The sequence below is a fragment of the Lagopus muta genome, chromosome 1, assembly GCF_023343835.1.
Source record: "Lagopus muta isolate bLagMut1 chromosome 1, bLagMut1 primary, whole genome shotgun sequence".
Classification (NCBI taxonomy): Eukaryota; Metazoa; Chordata; class Aves; order Galliformes; family Phasianidae; genus Lagopus; species Lagopus muta.
Genome location: NC_064433.1, coordinates 12,752,852 through 12,770,546, shown reverse-complemented (window position 1 = coordinate 12,770,546; position 17,695 = coordinate 12,752,852). Strand labels below are relative to the sequence as shown.

General features: G+C 38.0%; 1 protein-coding gene across 2 annotated transcripts in view; it reads left to right on the top strand.

The window, feature by feature from the left end:
- Nucleotides 1–17,695, top strand: part of RELN (reelin) — a 268,188-nt gene that overhangs the window by 213,769 nt on the left and 36,724 nt on the right. For both annotated transcript variants that reach the window (XM_048942412.1, XM_048942422.1), the window contains exons 31-42: nucleotides 2,510–2,586; nucleotides 4,178–4,336; nucleotides 5,949–6,137; nucleotides 6,352–6,625; nucleotides 7,829–7,969; nucleotides 8,061–8,238; nucleotides 9,741–9,825; nucleotides 9,933–10,115; nucleotides 11,405–11,576; nucleotides 11,665–11,767; nucleotides 14,301–14,530; nucleotides 17,306–17,526. In XM_048942412.1, coding sequence (XP_048798369.1) covers nucleotides 2,510–2,586; nucleotides 4,178–4,336; nucleotides 5,949–6,137; nucleotides 6,352–6,625; nucleotides 7,829–7,969; nucleotides 8,061–8,238; nucleotides 9,741–9,825; nucleotides 9,933–10,115; nucleotides 11,405–11,576; nucleotides 11,665–11,767; nucleotides 14,301–14,530; nucleotides 17,306–17,526 — 2,012 coding nt within the window. The remainder of the gene's footprint in view (nucleotides 1–2,509; nucleotides 2,587–4,177; nucleotides 4,337–5,948; nucleotides 6,138–6,351; nucleotides 6,626–7,828; nucleotides 7,970–8,060; nucleotides 8,239–9,740; nucleotides 9,826–9,932; nucleotides 10,116–11,404; nucleotides 11,577–11,664; nucleotides 11,768–14,300; nucleotides 14,531–17,305; nucleotides 17,527–17,695) is intronic.

The following is a 17,695-nucleotide window of genomic DNA, read 5'->3' as shown; positions in this document are numbered from 1 at the left end:
CCAGCCTAGAAATGTTTTCTGTTACTGGAGCTGAAATTAACTTCACTAGAAAGAGGAGATTAGAGTGAAATACGTTTTCCGTTTTGGGTTTTTCTTTTTTTTTTTGCACTCAGTAATGCCTTGCATAGAATTAGGTTATATTATTAGGGGTCATCTTAGCCCATGCGCAGTTATCTTTTATGTATGAGTAGGTTTTTTGGCTAGGAGTGGCTTGGTTACTGAGTAAACAGGAGGAAAATATGACATACTATTAGATATGTGGTTTGAAGATCGTGAATAGGAGTGCTGAAACTCCTTCAGTAGATTTTTAAGCTGCTTATTTTGGGGGTTAATAATGTTTTCCCAGACCTTTTAAGGTCTTGTGTCATAAAATCAGGCATGGAATAGCAACAACAACAAAAAAATAGTCTATCTATCTATCTATCTATCTATCTATCTACCTATCTATCCATCTAAATATTGCAATACATTAAAGTTCTTTTTTTTATTCTGAATGCCTGCATGCCCACTTATTTGTGTTTGTATCATTCTGTTTCAGTTACAGCTTTTTATATGCCTAGGGTAATTTTTATGTAAAGAACACAAATAATTCTAGTTCATTTTTGTAGGAAATAGAAAGACCTTTTCCTTCTTACCTGTATCTTCCTAGCAGAGCAGAGGATACCAGGGCACAGTGCTCCCAGTTCACTCTGCTCCAGGGGGGTCGAGATTTGTCAGCCCTTGGTGGTACTGCCACCAAGGAGAAATCTAGAAAAGCAATGCTAAACTCGGCTTTAATGCTACGAGGTTTTAAAACTAAAACTCAATCCCCAAAACTAATGACCATTAGCATGCACTCTGTGCATACCCTGCAATGTCATATTCTGAAGCCCAATCTGCCCTGTCATCTTATTCCTTATGTAATTGATTACACTTTTTATAACAAACATAATGGCCTGTAGTGCTAAGAAAAAACTGTGAAAATTCATGTTGCATCTCACTGGCTCTGTCTGTGGTACTGTGGCTTGTCTGTGATTTTACTGATGTCAATCCAAATTAGAACCAAATCCTCTAAAGAGAAAAGAGTTATTCTTGTGAGGAATTATCTGAGTGACAAATCAAGCCTTGTTTCTTCACACAGAGCCGTAAATTCACCTTGAAAACTAGTACGGAAAATGAAGAAGCTATCTGCAAGTAGTGGAGTTAACAAAACCTAGTTTCCTTTCAGTTTGTGTTCTCTTCCCCAAGCTTCTGCTAGGCAATAAGCCCACCTCTCCCCAAGTGCTTCACAAAGACACCCCCCAGCACAAGAGTCAAGCAATTGCTTCTCAAAAACATCAGTGAGTACTACCATAACACAGCAGGCAGGCATCGGTATAAATCAAAAGCTGGCTAGTAAACAGGAAGGAGAATGGTATTGCCAACTTTCAGTGTGCAAAAGCTCAAGATGGAGATGATTTCAGAATCTCTGCTCAATTCTGGCCCTGCTTCATGTGTGTACTGCAGACAACCCATGAATTAGATGAAAGGGTGGTAGCTTTCTCAGTCATCTCAATGCCCTTTACATTCTTTATGGCCACATAAGACTCAGACAAATGTCAGAGAAATGTAATGAAATGAATGTAATGAGAGAGCAACAGGACATTAATTAACATAAATTGGTTTTATTAGCAGAACAGTGCACATCTAAGAAAAAAATGTGAACTACTCTGACACCACAGAATCACAATTAAAAATAACAATTCAAGAAGCGTAGCAAAGTATCACTGCAGACTGTGATAAAATTGACAAGAGTTTGGAGCACTCTTTGGAGCACAAGGATGGGTTAATCGTTTTCAGGGATGTTCCAGGCTTGTCTAAAATTCTGTCAATAAAATCAGTGACACTGTCTCAAAGGATGTTGCAGCTTTAGAAGAATCCTAAAAGATGGCTTTGGGAAAAACCAGGGGCATGGAAAAACTTTCATGCAAATGAAAATGTTACCATGGTTTAATGTCGAAAGGATGAAAGTAAGGAGGTGGTAACATAAATAACTACAAGATACAAAACCAGCAGATCAGAAATGCTTCTTTCCCTCATAACATATTTTTACATGAAGAATTTAACAGTCAAAAAGAGACTGGTGTTTTAGTGAGAATATAATTCTATTTAAACTCGATACTGTCTTCTAAGGCTTAAACCACTTTCTAGTTAGAAGGGATCAAGGTAAGATCTGATGTAAATTGCAGATTTGGCTTCTTAAGCATTTTTGCATCTTCATGTGAAGGTAGGAACTGTTAAAACATCCTGTTCAGTTCAACAGTATATTTATTAGTCACTGGATCAATAAACTACATCACCTTCTTCTGTTTTGGGTCCTCCACTGTTTACTATGGCAAAGTTTGATTTTAGTGGGAACACTGTCTGATGAATAAGCCTGGACTAATTACCTAATTGAAAATGCCATACCAGTTAAGGAGAGTTATTCTAACTGATTTTGTTCTATCAGTTGATAATTACATTTCTCTTCTACCTTGATGTTTTTTAACAGGCTGGTTCAATTTTATGTACAAATTGGAAGCAAGGCTACTGGCAATTCCTGCAACAGACCAAGATCCAGGAATGAAGGTAAAGCCTCTTTTCCCTATTATAAACTTTTTGCATGTGGAGTCTTCTCTAGAGATTTCATGTTCTACTGTCTTTACAAAATCAAATGATTGTTTCATTTGATTAGCTGGTCACTTTTCATAGGCAGTAAGTCAACTTTGAATTTAAAAATGTAACAATAATAATTTACTTTTAACCTACATTTGCATTTATATTTATTTTCAACATACCCAATGGTGCTTTATCAGTAGCTGTAGCCCTGTTGGATCTCTGTTGGTTTAAGAAAGATTGACAAGAATAGGTGTAATCACTTTTATTAAACTGCTTGATAATGTTGGAAAACAGGTAAATTCACAAGTACACAAGTCTTCAGGTAAGAAAGAAGTATGTATGAAATGAAGTATGTATGAAGAAATGTATGAAGAAATGAAGTATGTATGAAGAAAGTAAGTATGAAATGTATTCATTGTGAGGTGTGAATACAATGAATACATTTCAATTTCAGTATCAATTTTGCAGCTTGAATTTCTGACTTAAAGCACTGTGTGTCCTGACATTTTTTTCATCTTTTCATCTCCATCAGAGGGTCTGATAAAAATTGCCTTTCAAACCATTCCCATTCATAATTTACCTGAAGCTCAAAATTATAAATCTGCAGCTGGAAATTTTAGTATGAAGAGGTTGATCTCTCCCAGCTGCATCCTCTCTTATTTTACCCACAAGCTTAGAATTGCTGTGATGGAGACAGGACTGATATCTGGATTTGGGAAGGATCAGCAGAGTTTTGGGAGCAATAAAGGGGTCTAATTGCATGAGGAAAGATCAGTGGTGTTTAGAAGATATGTCACTTTGTTTTCCTTTCAGTATAAGCCATTTAACATCAATGGGCTGTTTCTTGGTGCATAGCATTTATATTGATACTGATTCAGAACTGTCATCATTCTCTAATTTGCACTGATATATAAGACACAAGAAAATCTGTTATTTGAAAGCACTCCAGAGGTTCAAGAGGAGAAATATCCATAAGTGCTTATTTCTTGCACTGTCCCCTGTGGTGAGCTCATAAATGCCTTCAGAATTCTGCTACATGCTAGTATTTACTGTGCTGTGTGTAAGATATGAAGGCTGTCTTAACTTAACTAGATATTAAGACAAATCACTCTTAAGGATGCTTTGAGCATTGTGTGCTGCTCCTTACTGGGAGCTCAGCTATCAGAATTACAACTTAGTGTCCTGCACAAACAGTGGGAATACTCCGTAAGAAATATAAATACTGATTATAATAAGAAATTCACATTATTCCTGTGGTTTCTGTGGTACAACCATTAGTTTCACTGAGGTTGTAGACCCTTCACTAAGTTAGAGATTTTATCCTTTGGGTTTGGTGAAGACAGGCAACATAATATGTAGCAGATGGTGAGACCTTGTCACCTTTGCAACAGGACTTTGTCCACAAAATGCTCCTGGACCAGGAAATGCTAAGTGAGAATGGAAGGCACAGTCACATCACTGGTATACATTGGATGAGGGCTGACAACTCCTGACTGTAGGCTGAGGAGTTGGCCCTCTCTTTTCCACACAGCCTAACTGCCTTGCTTAATGTTAACTGCAGGTCTCGTCGTTCAATACACAAATGATAATGGCATCACCTGGCATTTACTGCGAGAACTGGACTTCATGTCGTACTTGGAACCCCAGGTTGTTTCGATAGACTTACCACGGGAGGCCAAAACCTCTGCCACAGCTTTCAGGTGGTGGCAGCCACAGCATGGTATGCAGCACCATCCTAAAAATTCATTTAGTGCCTTTACCAGCACAGAACCATCAGTACTTCTCAGTGGGGGCATGTTCTGCAGAAATCTCTGGTTACACAAAATACATTGAGGTGAACAACTTGGGTATTGTAAGTGTGTGTTTAGATGTTCCTTAGTCATGCTTCAGACATGATTTTCTTCTATAGTGCCTGAGAGCACTAAGATGTGAGGACTTACCTGAGGGTAAAGAGACTGGCATGTAAAATGGCCTACACATTTTATCTCACTTTTTGTCTAATTTGGAAGAAGAAGCATAAACTGACCTTGAATGTGCCTGCATAATGGCTCCCATCCCCATGAATTAACATCTCCACACACAAGGACTCCTCCTGTCATCTTCTGTACCTTCAAGGCCCACTCAAGTATTTCCTGCATAATTAGATGAAAGTAATGCCATGGTGCTGACTGGTATTTACAGCTCCTGCCTTGCACTGCAGTACATTATTACAATTGGAAGTGTCCTTATTAAATTTTTCACCTCTGTGCAAATCTGCAGCTCTGGATCCCTGCAGGTGTTACTAAGGCATATAGCAAAATACATTTTAGCAGCAGTTCCTAGGGGGAGAAAAGAACACATCTTATATTCATGTAATTATGGTACAGATCTTCTTGGCTATCATCGTTTCGATGTCTGGTTTTTATTCATACATTTTTGTACAATATACGTACTGGAGTTGATTGTCCTCACTAGACATGAAAGCATCTAGGTGATGTCTTTCTCTGCTGAGAGTGATCATGGTAAGACTGCCAGCAGTCCTCTGAACCTCAGTAAGAGAGAGAGAATTTGTGACTGGGAGCTGAAATAAAGCCTTTCATAGCAGTGCCCAGTGGCGACAACCACTCCTCATTTAGATATTAGCTTCTTCATAGATTGTTCTTTATCTGCCATAAAGTCAGTGCAGAGTGGCCCTATGAGGGATTGCCTGTATTTCTCACAGCAGCAAGACAAAAGTCCTGGCACATCACTGTGAGCTCACAAGTTAACAAGCTCTTCCCCTCTTCTTCTGTAAGGGCACAGTAGTGATTGTACAGTAAAATTACATTTTCAGCTTGCTAGTAGGAAGGTGAGTTGAGATGAAAGACTGGATAAATATGCCGAAGATTATGTGACTGTAGGCCACAGTAGGTAGAAAGTAGGATTCCAGGAAGGAGAGGATGAACAGCATCTCTTTGACTCTATTCTCCTATATCAAGAGCCTGTAATGTTTTCCCATGTGCACGATCCTCTTCCAATCAAAAGGTATTTGGGGATAGTCAGAGGCCTTTCTGATTTAACTGTGAGGAATGACAGGAAAGTTGCGACCCATAGAATGAAAATGCTCAGGTTAAGGAATCATGGAGTGTCTCATTCAGGCACAGGGAGAGTGTATGATGATAAAGACATTGAACCTGAAATAGAAACATAATTCATACTCCAGGTTCCTCCTTAAGAAAGGTGTTACACATGTTTAACAGTGGTCACTGTATGTGACTGACCACAGCTCGCTAGGTTAGTGCAGAATGTGGGCTAGAAAGAAACAAAAAACAAAAAAACTGACTCCACTAACTCACCCATTCTGCTTTTTATAGGAAAACATTCAGCTCAGTGGGCTTTGGATGATGTGCTTATAGGGATGAATGACAGCTCTCAGACTGGCTTCCAGGATAAATTTGATGGAACTGTGGATTTACAAGCAAGCTGGTACAGAATACAAGGAGGTCAGGTAGACATCGACTGCCTGTCTATGGATACAGCTCTCACGTTCAGTGAAAACATTGGTATGTGTCACCAAATACTGATAAATTTGTATGTGCTTATTTTATAAATCATGTATGAGTCATGTTTAGAGAAATTTGAATATATAGTAATCTGCAGGGCAGGGAAGCTGAAAAGAAGAAGATGAAAAAGCAGCTAAAAAATCTGAACGAAAGTACTGAAAACACATGCATAAGGCATACAATTTCATATTTTTTTGGTTCTCTCTTTTGTTAGAGAAACCTCGTTATGCAGAGACGTGGGACTTTCATGTGTCAGCCTCAACTTTCCTGCAGTTTGAGCTGAGCATGGGATGCAGCAAGCCATACAGCAATTCTCATAGCATTCACCTGCAGTATTCTTTAAACAATGGGAGAGACTGGCACTTGGTGACAGAGGAGTGTGTGCCTCCAACGATTGGCTGTCAGCACTACACTGAGAGCTCCATCTACACTTCAGAAAGGTTCCAAAATTGGAAGAGAATTACGGTCTATCTTCCACCCATAACCAAGTGAGTGCTGTTCTGGCAGTTTATCATGAATACAGTTTGCTGATCTAATTGGAGCAAGCATCCCCCATCTTGGGAATTTTCTGTATGTCTTTTAAATTATTAAATGTGTGTTGTCACGCCATCAGAATTTTAAATTTAGCCTCAGACTACTTCATCAGATGTAATGTTAACTGCAGAAACTTAGTAAGTAACAAATTTGGAAGAGTGAATTTGTAAGTCTTGCCCATATACTATGGCAGCAAGAACAAGAATGCTAAACCAAGCTTTTCTAACGTCTGTCCAGTAAGAATTTATGCATTGACCCATCCTCTGATATAAAGGTATTTTCTGTTATTGCACATAAGTAATAGGGTTATTTATCATTCAAGATTTAGGCACATTAATCACAGCATCCAGCAAGTTAAATGCTTGCTACTGGATGTGCCACCTTCACACTTTTAACTAGAATTAGAGTTCTGCCTGCCTCCTGGTGATATCACATCACTGTAAATAGACATGGCAGACAAGCTGGCATCCATCTTTCTGAATGAAACCATACTCTTCTTCAGAAATGACAGATGACAATAATTTTACTTACCATTAGTCTGCATATTTCTATAATTCTTGATAGCTCCCTCCACAACATTGTAAATTCCACCACCTAGAAAATAAGGTGGTAAAAATCTTGATCTTGAAGTATTTGTTTCCAAAGTACCTTCCCCATCTGAGCATAGCAAGACAGTCAGCAATTACAACATTGTGCATGCAGGTGCACGTTTGTACATATATTTGTGCACTGTTGTACATATATATGAATGTATGTATTTTTTTTACATTAAGCATACATGAACATTCACTACTTCTTACTTTACTGTAGCCATCATATTATTTCAGCACTACTAGCAAAATGTAGAATGGTTGAATGCTAATGTAGCTAGCAGTTTCTGCTCAACCACCCTGCTAACCATGAAGATTGACAGCAATGGTGACTTTCTCTTTTTTAACTTTGGGCATCTTCTTTTAGATCTGCCAGAATTTTGCTTGAAAACTCACCTGAGAAATTGAAACTTCAAATTTCAGCTAGACTATAAATAATCTTCTAAATGCAAAGTGTTGTGCTTATTAAAATGATTTTATTCTCCTGAAATATACAGGACTTTATTATTTAGCACCGTGTGGAGCAACATTTTGTAGCCTGAAATGCATTCACTTTGTTGTTTCTAGCTCACCCAGAACACGGTTCAGATGGATTCAATACAACTATGCTTCTGGTGTTGATTCTTGGGCTATTGATAATGTGGTGTTGGCTACAGGATGTCCTTGGATGTGCTCAGGCCATGGCATCTGTGATGCAGGTCATTGTGTGTAAGTAGTGACTTGCTTTACATGCTTTATATAAAGATGTGTTTTACCCAGGCCAGATGGATAATACCTTTTCCTCCAAATTTGTTGCTAGGTGTGACAGAGGCTTTGGTGGTCCGTACTGTGTCCCTGTCATTCCTCTGCCGTCTGTCCTGAAGGATGATTTCAATGGTAACTTGCATCCAGACCTTTGGCCTGAGGTCTACGGTGCTGAGAGGGGAAACCTGAATGGTGACACAATCAAGTCTGGAACAGCTCTCATTTTTAAAGGGGTCAGAGATTCATTACATTGAAAAAAAAAAAAAAAAAAAAAAAAAAAAAGATTAAAACCAGTAGAGTTAAGAAGAGAAAATAATTTTTTGTTGTTTCCCCCAGAAGTTAATTTCAAAGTCTTTAGGCTAGAATTTGACATTCATTTTTTGTGTGTTTTTGTACTCTAAATATGCACAGTGTTTGTCCAGATTGTTTTTAGGAGCCAATTTTTTTTGCCGTTTTTTGACTATTACCTTGTTCATGGTGTAAATTCCTCCTTACCTTCTGAAGAAATAGAACAAAACTGTGCAGTTGAGTTTCTCAAGGCCAAGTGAGTGATATGGAAATACGGTACACATTACAATCAGTAATGTCTCTGTCTTCATACTTCAACTGTCCTTTGAATATTTTGAATGACATTATTCACTGTAGACTATGTAGTCAGTGTTTGTGTAGTTAAAGTATATTTTACTTCTTTATATTTTTGTGAAGTTTTCTTTATGGAGTGCTGTTTTGTTGGTTTTTTTTAACAAAAGGTCTAAAAAATCAGGAAATACAGTATTTTCTGAATAGTCAGTTCTTCAACAAACCAGATAACTATCTGTACCCTTGAAAGACTTTTGTTCAGAGAAATACACAACTTTTAAGTTCACACGGGTTTTTTCATTTGACATGGTAAATTTAGGTGGCCCTGAAAAGCAAAATTTAGAAACTTCACGTGTAGAAATGATTTCTTTTTAAAAATGTTTTTGCAAAACCTGGACTCCAGTTCAACCTCCTCAGCTAATCTAAATCATAAATCAGAGAATGTGAATTGTCTAAAACTTGAGTTGGTTGTTCCTGCAGGTTGTTCCCTGGGGAAGGGTTCTGAGAAAGAGGGAATCTTACATTGTGAGTTGGAGTTTGCTAGATTTCTGCAAAACAGGGATCAGGTCTGTCTCTAGCATCCATGAAACACTGAGCTCACGAGTAGAGATGGACAGGACCTTATGGGTCATTATGACATATCCTATCTGCTCCCTTTCCTTACTAAGGGAAAAAGAACACTCCCTTCCTAAGTCAGGAGGTTATTTGTAATAAGATGTTTTCTGAGGTACAGAAAAGAGTCTCCTCCTAGAAGAATACTTCCTCCCTGGAAATTAGAAGTGCTTGGCTGCTGTATAGTTTGCTGAAAGAATGTGTATATGAGCTTGGACTCAGTGTCTGAGTAAGTCAGCTACAGTGCTTGCAGATCAGAAGACATCCCAGTGGTTAAGAGCATAAGCTGAATGAGCTGTACCTGTGTCTGTCCCTGAGCACGTAGCTGTACCTCTGGTGTTTGCAGACCCTTATCTAGCACCTGCCATTACTGTGCCAAGGCTATCACTATCACCATTTGTAGTCTGAGAGAAAATGAGGGACAGAGAGCTACTTCTTTCACTGACACAACAGTCAATAACAGACAGCATCCAAACAATAGTAAGCTGCGGAGAACCTTTGATAGTGGGAACTGTAATTCACACTATCCATTCTGTATTTGCAGGAGGGACTGAGAATGCTGGTTTCGAGAGATCTGGATTGCACTAATACTGTGTACATCCAGTTTTCATTTAAGTTTATAGCCAAAGGTAAGACCACTGTTGATTTCCTCTGATCTTGGAGGTCTTTTCCAACCTTAGTGATTCTGTGTTTCTATGATTCTAATGGATATAAATATATGTCCTTCTCATTCCAGGTACCCCTGAGAGGTCTCATTCTATTCTACTGCAGTATTCTGTCAATGGTGGCATCACTTGGCATCTGATAGATGAGTTTTACTTCACACAGACTACAGATGTCCTTTTTATCAATGTTCCTCTGCCCTACACAGCCCAAAGCAACGCAACACGTTTCAGACTCTGGCAACCTTATAACAATGGTAAGGAATCAACAAGTGTGGGACACCAGATCAACTTGCAAAGCTCATGTCTGTAAGAGGCTGGATTTTTGGACTCAGCAAGAATAGAGACTCTCAAATCTTGTTTCCTTGTATTTCAAGTCCTTCAGTTAAAATTGTGAGATTATATTTACAGTTCTTCTAGAGCTTCTGTATGTTTTAAAGTTGAAGTACCTTAACCTACTATCTTTGATGGTGTGCAGCTTTGGTCCTGGAGGGCTTGGGAAGTCAAGCAACAGCAATAACGTTCACACATGTTCTTATTATTTTTAATGCACCTGATTTTCATTTACCCTGAGGCCCCATTGCAGTGCTCAAATTATAAAACATGTCCCAAGTGTAAATGGGAATTGGGCCCACCTTGCTTGGAATTAACTAGGCATTAAAAATACATTTAGAAAGAGAATGTACTGAGCAGTAAATCTTTGGATTAAATTGTAAAGGACTGTAGAAAACCACAAGAGGAGCACAGCTTATTGCTTCTAATTAGAGGATATGTGCCAGCTGGAGAAAACTCTCTTCTGCTCTCAGTTATTCTGAATATCTCTTAGCAGAAGCTATCGTTAAGGACTATTAAGAATTCCAACAGCCATTCAGACCTGGTGATAGAGAAATTATTTATGCCACTCAAGCAAATGCCTACTACAGCTATAACAAAAAAGCAAATTCAAATCTGGACCTAAGAATCCAGTCCCAGTTTATGTTTCCAATGGTCTTACCTAAAACATTTAACTAGATTTTTCTTGTAAATACAATCTTTAAATGGGAATTTTATTTCAAAGAAACCCTTTAACTTTCTTTGAGTAACACGACAATTTTTAGACAGATTGAAAAAAAAAAAACAGTTCCACAAAAGATCTGGCATCTAATCATTCCACTCCAGTTTGAAAGCACCAGTTCTGTAACACATTCAAATTCATGATCCATTTGAGAAAAGGTCACTCAGAGTTTTCTTCTCTCTTGAAAAGCTCTTGGCTGCCAAACATAGGCTCATTTAGATGATGACACCGATGCTATAATTTCAAAGTAAATGTGATTTCAGCAGGAGATATTCACTTAACATAGGTTTTTCAGTCTTCAGTTTGTTGAGACTTCTATAAATTTTAGAGGAGTAAAGTTTAATTTGGTAGAGCAATATGGGCAGTATGAAAAGATTGCCTGTGAAATCTCTCCTTTAGCACCTTTTTTTCAATTTAATTCACAAATATTAATCTACTTTTTAGTACTAGTTTTATAATGTTTTAATAGAGGTGTTCTCCTTTTCTTTGTAGGCAAAAAAGAAGAAATCTGGATTATAGATGACTTCATTATTGATGGAAATAACCTGAAGAATCCTATTATACTTTTGGATACCTTTGACTTTGGTCCCAAAGAGGACAACTGGTTTTTCTATCCTGGGGGAAACATTGGGCTCTATTGCCCATATTCATCTAAGGGAGCTCCGTAAGCATCTCTAAGCAATAAATCAGGAAAAAAAAAAAGACTGGAATAAACTGATGCTAAGATATTCCTTTCTTGTTTTTTTTCACAGGGAGGAAGATTCAGCTATGGTATTTGTTTCAAATGAAGTTGGAGAACACTCCATTACAACAAGGGATCTGAGTGTAAATGAAAACACTATAATCCAATTTGAGGTACTTGTCCTCATAAAGTTACTTTGCTTTTTACTCTAGGAGTTCTTGTTGTTCAGGTTCAGCTCTTTGGTCTATTTGTCCAGCTATTATGATTACCAAGATTACTCTAATTTCCTTTGTAATTGCTTTGATATTACTTTCCCTCTTGTAGATGTATCACAAAGCTTTTATCACACAGAGGGAAATTTCTGTCTCAAAGTGTCCTGTTTTCTTGTCTAAATTACTACTTTGTCCATGCATATATACTTGCACTGTTAACATAACATGTACTACAAGCTGGAAATTCCCCACTGGTAGACAAGATACGAGCACCACAGTACTGCAAAGGTGTAGATTGCCACTTCACAACCTGCTCGGGATAAGTGTAGTTGCAGTATTTCCATGATCTGACCCAGTGGAGAGCTACAACTTTCTGTGTCACTAGAAATTATTTTCTTACAGGCTGGCTTTTTTGTACTGGCTGTACTGCATCAGAGAGCCTGCTTTCCTTTTGCTTGCACTTGCACTTTCATTGAAGCTCCTGTGGAAGCTGTTCTTTACCACAACAGTGTGAATTCACACCATCTTAGGAAGTAATCTAAATGTCATGAATAAGGAGCACATTTTTTGTGCTTCCCATAAAACCATTCAACGACAGCATGTAGTCTAAACTAAAGTCTGTTTCTGGTTTATCCTAAACTCTAAATTGTGCACTGGTTAGAACAGATGCTGTGAGAAGTAACCTTTTAACCTATCCTGTATTTGTTTAGGGAAGTCATTATATTGTCATTAAGATATTGCAAAATAATCTTTCTTGTAAATGCCATAATTATGAAGCTGATTTCAACAAAGATGTATCAGGCTGTAGCATTAAACAGCAAATGATACTGGTTTATAAACAGTTACTGAAATGACACTAATGGTTATCCAAGAAAACTTGGTTTAGCTATGTACTCATGCATGCTTCAGTTTGTCATGCAATTAATTCATAAATTATTGAAGGCAAACCATTTTCTGTTTTAAAATATAGATTACTGCCTGTAGAACAAAAAATGTTTGAGATTAGTTTGAGGTATTCGTAACTCTTGAAAGCATTAACTTCATAAAATCTCCATGCATACTTCCATATGTGATAACAACATTGTTTTAAGGAATTTAATTACTTTAGCTCACGTTTTTGAGGACATTAGTGTAAATGAAGAAGCAATGCATAATGCAGTAGAGTTTCTTTCTGTGTCTCAGGAGTCAATAACTATACTGGGTCAAGCATGTCTCTGAGCTTCCAGATGAGTAGACAACTCTTCTAATCAAATGTAGATTGATGGCTCTCAAGTGTGCTGAAGAATGATGAGGGTTGTTCAGTATAGGATATATATTTTCAACATTAATGCACAGTTCTGAGTATTACTGGGCTTTAGTAAAAACATTTTTGTTGTGCAGCAGTATGTTAAAAAGATACCTATTTTGTACTACAAAGATGCATAAACATACAAAATGTGTCATAGGCTTTGTATTTCAGCTGCAATGAGTTTTTATTTATTGGATGGTATATATAGTACATTTTATTAATATGGTATAGTCATCCTGCAAGGGAACTAATTCTTCCCTTATAAAAGCAATCTGAAACAGAATAAACATCTTAATATCATCATGAAAGAAAAGCAGACCTTTGCAGTAGAATCATGTAAAAAAATAGTCTTAAAAGTTCTCAAATTCTGTATGATATTATTCTGTAAATAATACATGTATTATTTATTACGGGCAACTAGCATTAGCACAGCTGATCATGTAGACTTTTTCTTTTTGCATCTTTACTGTTCTGGATTTCAGGAACCTTGTCAGAACACCTGCTATTTTGATCCCAAACTATGTTTTGGTTTGACACTCAGTCTAAATCCAGTCCAACTATGATACTCTTCTCAATGCTGTCTCCTCAGGCTTTGTTGCTATACATGAGCAGAAAGGGTAGTGAGTATTGAAAGCTCAGGAACATATTGAAGTGAAACAGCACAAGGCCTGAAGCGTGATCTCTCTGACATAAACATTTTTTTGGAAATTAACATAAAGGAAGACTACAATGCAGCTCAGTAATTTAACAGAAATTTATGTTTGCACGTTTTGGTTTAATATTTCTGTTTTTAAAAATGCACATCCTTTTGGTGCGATGATAATTTCATTTCCTGACAGAGAACTGCATAAGCTGGTGCGTTTGTTCCAACCACATTATCAGCTATCTTCATTTGGAATTTTCTCTAATTAAGTTTTTCTTTTAGTGGAAGTATTTCAGAGTTCCGTATCAGATTAATTTTACAAAAAGACAGAGTGCAGCATGCCCATGGACAGGTAGGACAGTGTTCAAGAGTTCATGTTTATATGCATGGCCTGAGTTTGTCATCACAGTTGTTAAATTAATTCCTAAACCACCATCTTCCTGAGATACATACATACATGAATACATACAGCACCAGATAGGGGAAGCTGACTAAGATGAGCAGTGATGAAGTGTCCCAGCCTGCCCTTTGTCATCCTCTGCATTTCGTGTCTCGGACTCCAGATCAATATTGGCTGCACCACTGACAGCTCTTCTGCTGACCCAGTAAAACTGGAGTTCTCACGAGATCTGGGAGCGACCTGGCACCTCCTTCTGCCCTTGTGCTACAGCAGCAGCAGCCACCTCAGTTCCCTGTGCTCCACTGAACATCACCCAAGCAGCACTTACTACACTGGAACCACTCAGGGTTGGAGAAGGGAGGTCATTCACTTTGGAAAACTGCACCTCTGTGGGTAAGTGTCTGGCTTCTGTGCCACCCACCTGCGTTTGTGTTTTTTTTCTGTTTTCCATTCAAAATATTCTCCTAGCATCATTGATCCATAAGAACTGTGGCATTAAGAAAACCAAATGACAAGAGTTTCTCCACTTTTTGCCCTGAATGGCAGTTAAAGTTTAGCTGATTCTGAAAAATATGTTATGCCTAATGTTAATATTGAATGCTAGTATTTCCCATTTATCCTCATATCTGATTGGTGACATTTTTATGGAAGTGGATTGCATAATAAAAAACTCACCAGCTTTAAAGCTCTTTGAATGCTTTTACTGAATGAGACATTTGAATTCATCAAGGATTTTTTTTTTTCATTAAATCTGATATTTATTAGAAAATACAGTAAAAGGCAGGCTAGTACAAACTAGATTCTACTTCAGTGTTAAGTAAGCAGACCTACCTACTACTCAAGGTTTCTTATAGTCACAAAGTTCTGTGATTCTAATTAATTACTTGTTGCTCTCATTAAGGGACTTCTATGTTTGTGGGACAAGCTGGGTTGGATGATGAGAGATATACAGCATGGAAAAATAATATGTGCTAGCAGGAATGTTAATGTGTAACTTTTCAAAGTATGTAACAATACTGTTCATTTTTTCGGAGAAAACTCTCTGATAGCATCAAGACAGTTTGTGTAAAAGATCACATTCTTAAGGATTAAACTGTAGTATGTATGAATGAAAATGAGCTATGCAGTTATGAGACTGTGTTTATGAATCTATTGCATGCAGAGGTTCTTCCACTAAATAAGTGGCCTTAAACATGCCTCTGAAAGCATGAGAAGACTAATACAAGAGATGAGAACCAAATGTGGAAAGCCTGGGTATTTAATAATTGAAGAAAAGGTTTAATTTTTAAACTTGAATATTCTATTTTATGACAGTTAACATCTCAAACATGGAATAGTTAACCATCTCTTGCAGCAGCTCAGCTGTCTTTCTTTTTTAGCCTAGAAGATTTATTTGACACTTTACCCAACTACCAATGCAACCCTCCAAATGAGAATGTTGACAATGCAGACTCCTAACTCTTGTAAACTTCCCAGTTATTTTGATTTAGTCCTCTGTCCCATTTGACACCCTGGGGGTGTTCAAGGAAAGGCTGCATGTTGTGTTGAGGGACATGGTTTAGTGGGAGCTATTGGGAATAGGTGAACGGTTGGATTGGATGATCTTTTAGGTCTTTTCCAACCTTGGTGATTCTATGATTCTATGATTCTATGATTTGCCTGACTTCCTTCCTATTCCTTCCTTATTGGTGGGTCAGAAATTAGTTGTTGATAATCACTGAACTCAGCATCCATGGTGCATTTAGTGCCATTAAATTCTGGGGCAGAGGGCTGAAGAGGAGTCTTCTCCACCAGAATCCACCAAAGTGACAAGAAAAAGTACCAAACATGACTCTTTTTCAGTTATTTCCACTATATGTGTTGTTTTGGAAATCAATGTGTGTACCCAGCAGATAGCTGTAACTAAGAATTGGTACTCCAGCTAGGTCCAGAAGGAAAACTGACCTGTTGGGTCAGTGAAGAAACTCCTGCCAACTTCATCAAGACCAGCATTTAACCCTCTGCTTCAGTTACAACACACACTTCATTCAGACCAGCAGGGAGCCTGAGACAGGGAACTCACGTGGGGTGGAATGAATCCAACCCAAGGGACAGAGATTTCCTCTAGAGAAGAGTTTAAAACATTTTCAACTTCACACTTACATCCTTAACCACAGGCACAATAAAAACAATGTTTTTTTAATCCCAGCAGGATGTTGGCTTATGGGTTTCTTTCCTGAAACTGCTAGTGGTATCCTCACTGATCAGTTACCTCTTACCACCTGAAAGACATCATCAAGATTCCTTTTTAGCAAATAAAAAGACAAACACTTGTCAGCTACCTGTGCTATTGATTCATCTGCAGCATTTAGATGTTTCTAACAAGCTGTATAAAACACGTAATGCAATTAAGCTCTTTTCCCTTCTAACTCTTTTAGTATCCTTCCTTCTTTGAAGCATTTTCTCGTGTGGGAATAAAATTAGTCTCTCATGTGCTTTTCCCTGCTCAGTTTGTTTTCCCTCCTTCCCCAGTCTCTTTACATGCAGCATTGATGCAAGTAGTACTTAGGCAGCAAATTAAAAATGACAGGCCAGCGCCCAAAGGAGAATATAGTTTAAATTAACAACTTGCACTATCAGTCTGTTTTAAGATGAAGCTGTCTGAAAGCAAGCTGAATACCCCATGACATGGCAGATCATGTTTTCTGTCCACGTAATTGAGGGTGAGATTTCACCAGCCCAGTTCCACAGGTGGTCCATCCTGGAGGCAAGGTAGCAGTGTAAAACAGGATTTCATTCTCCAAGGGAGAATGGAAGTTGCCTAGTCTGACCCAGATGCTGTAAACCAAGGCAGAAAGAAATCCATTTGACCATGGCCAGTTATCCTCCCCAAGAATGACAGAGAGAAGAGTGGTTAGATTTCAAATCGCGTTTTCAAGTCTGTCATTCGATTTTGGAATTATGGCAAATGAATAATGTTATTTCTATTTCTGTCAGTATTTGCATTGAATGTTAGCATGAAGATGACAAGATGAAGGAATTAGATATAGCAGTCCGTTTCCAGAATTAATTTATTAAGTCAGTTCCACCAAAAAGACTGCATGCATATATATAGTACAGTATGTACATATAGTACACAAAGAAAAAAAAATCTATCACTTGAATTAAGTACACTCTACACCTTTTCAGGTTGGCAAGGTTCAGATGGTACCAAGGATTTTATCCTGCTGGATCCCAGCCAGTGACGTGGGCCATTGACAACGTGTACATTGGTCCACAGTGTGAGGAGATGTGCAATGGGCATGGCAGCTGTATCAATGGCACAAAGTGCATCTGTGACCCAGGGTACTCTGGGCCAACCTGCAAAATAAGTACCAAGAATTCTGACTTCCTTAAGGATGATTTTGAAGGTATCTCTTTTCATTTTTAGACTGAATTTTGCCTGTATATCTTAGTGGAATTAAGGTCTGAAGGGGTGAAATAGCACCATCTTCCTCACTTTCTGCATGTTTCTCAATCTGATCTATTCTGTGGGACTATGAACTTCTTTAAATATAGTTCTCAAGCATGGCTTGTGAG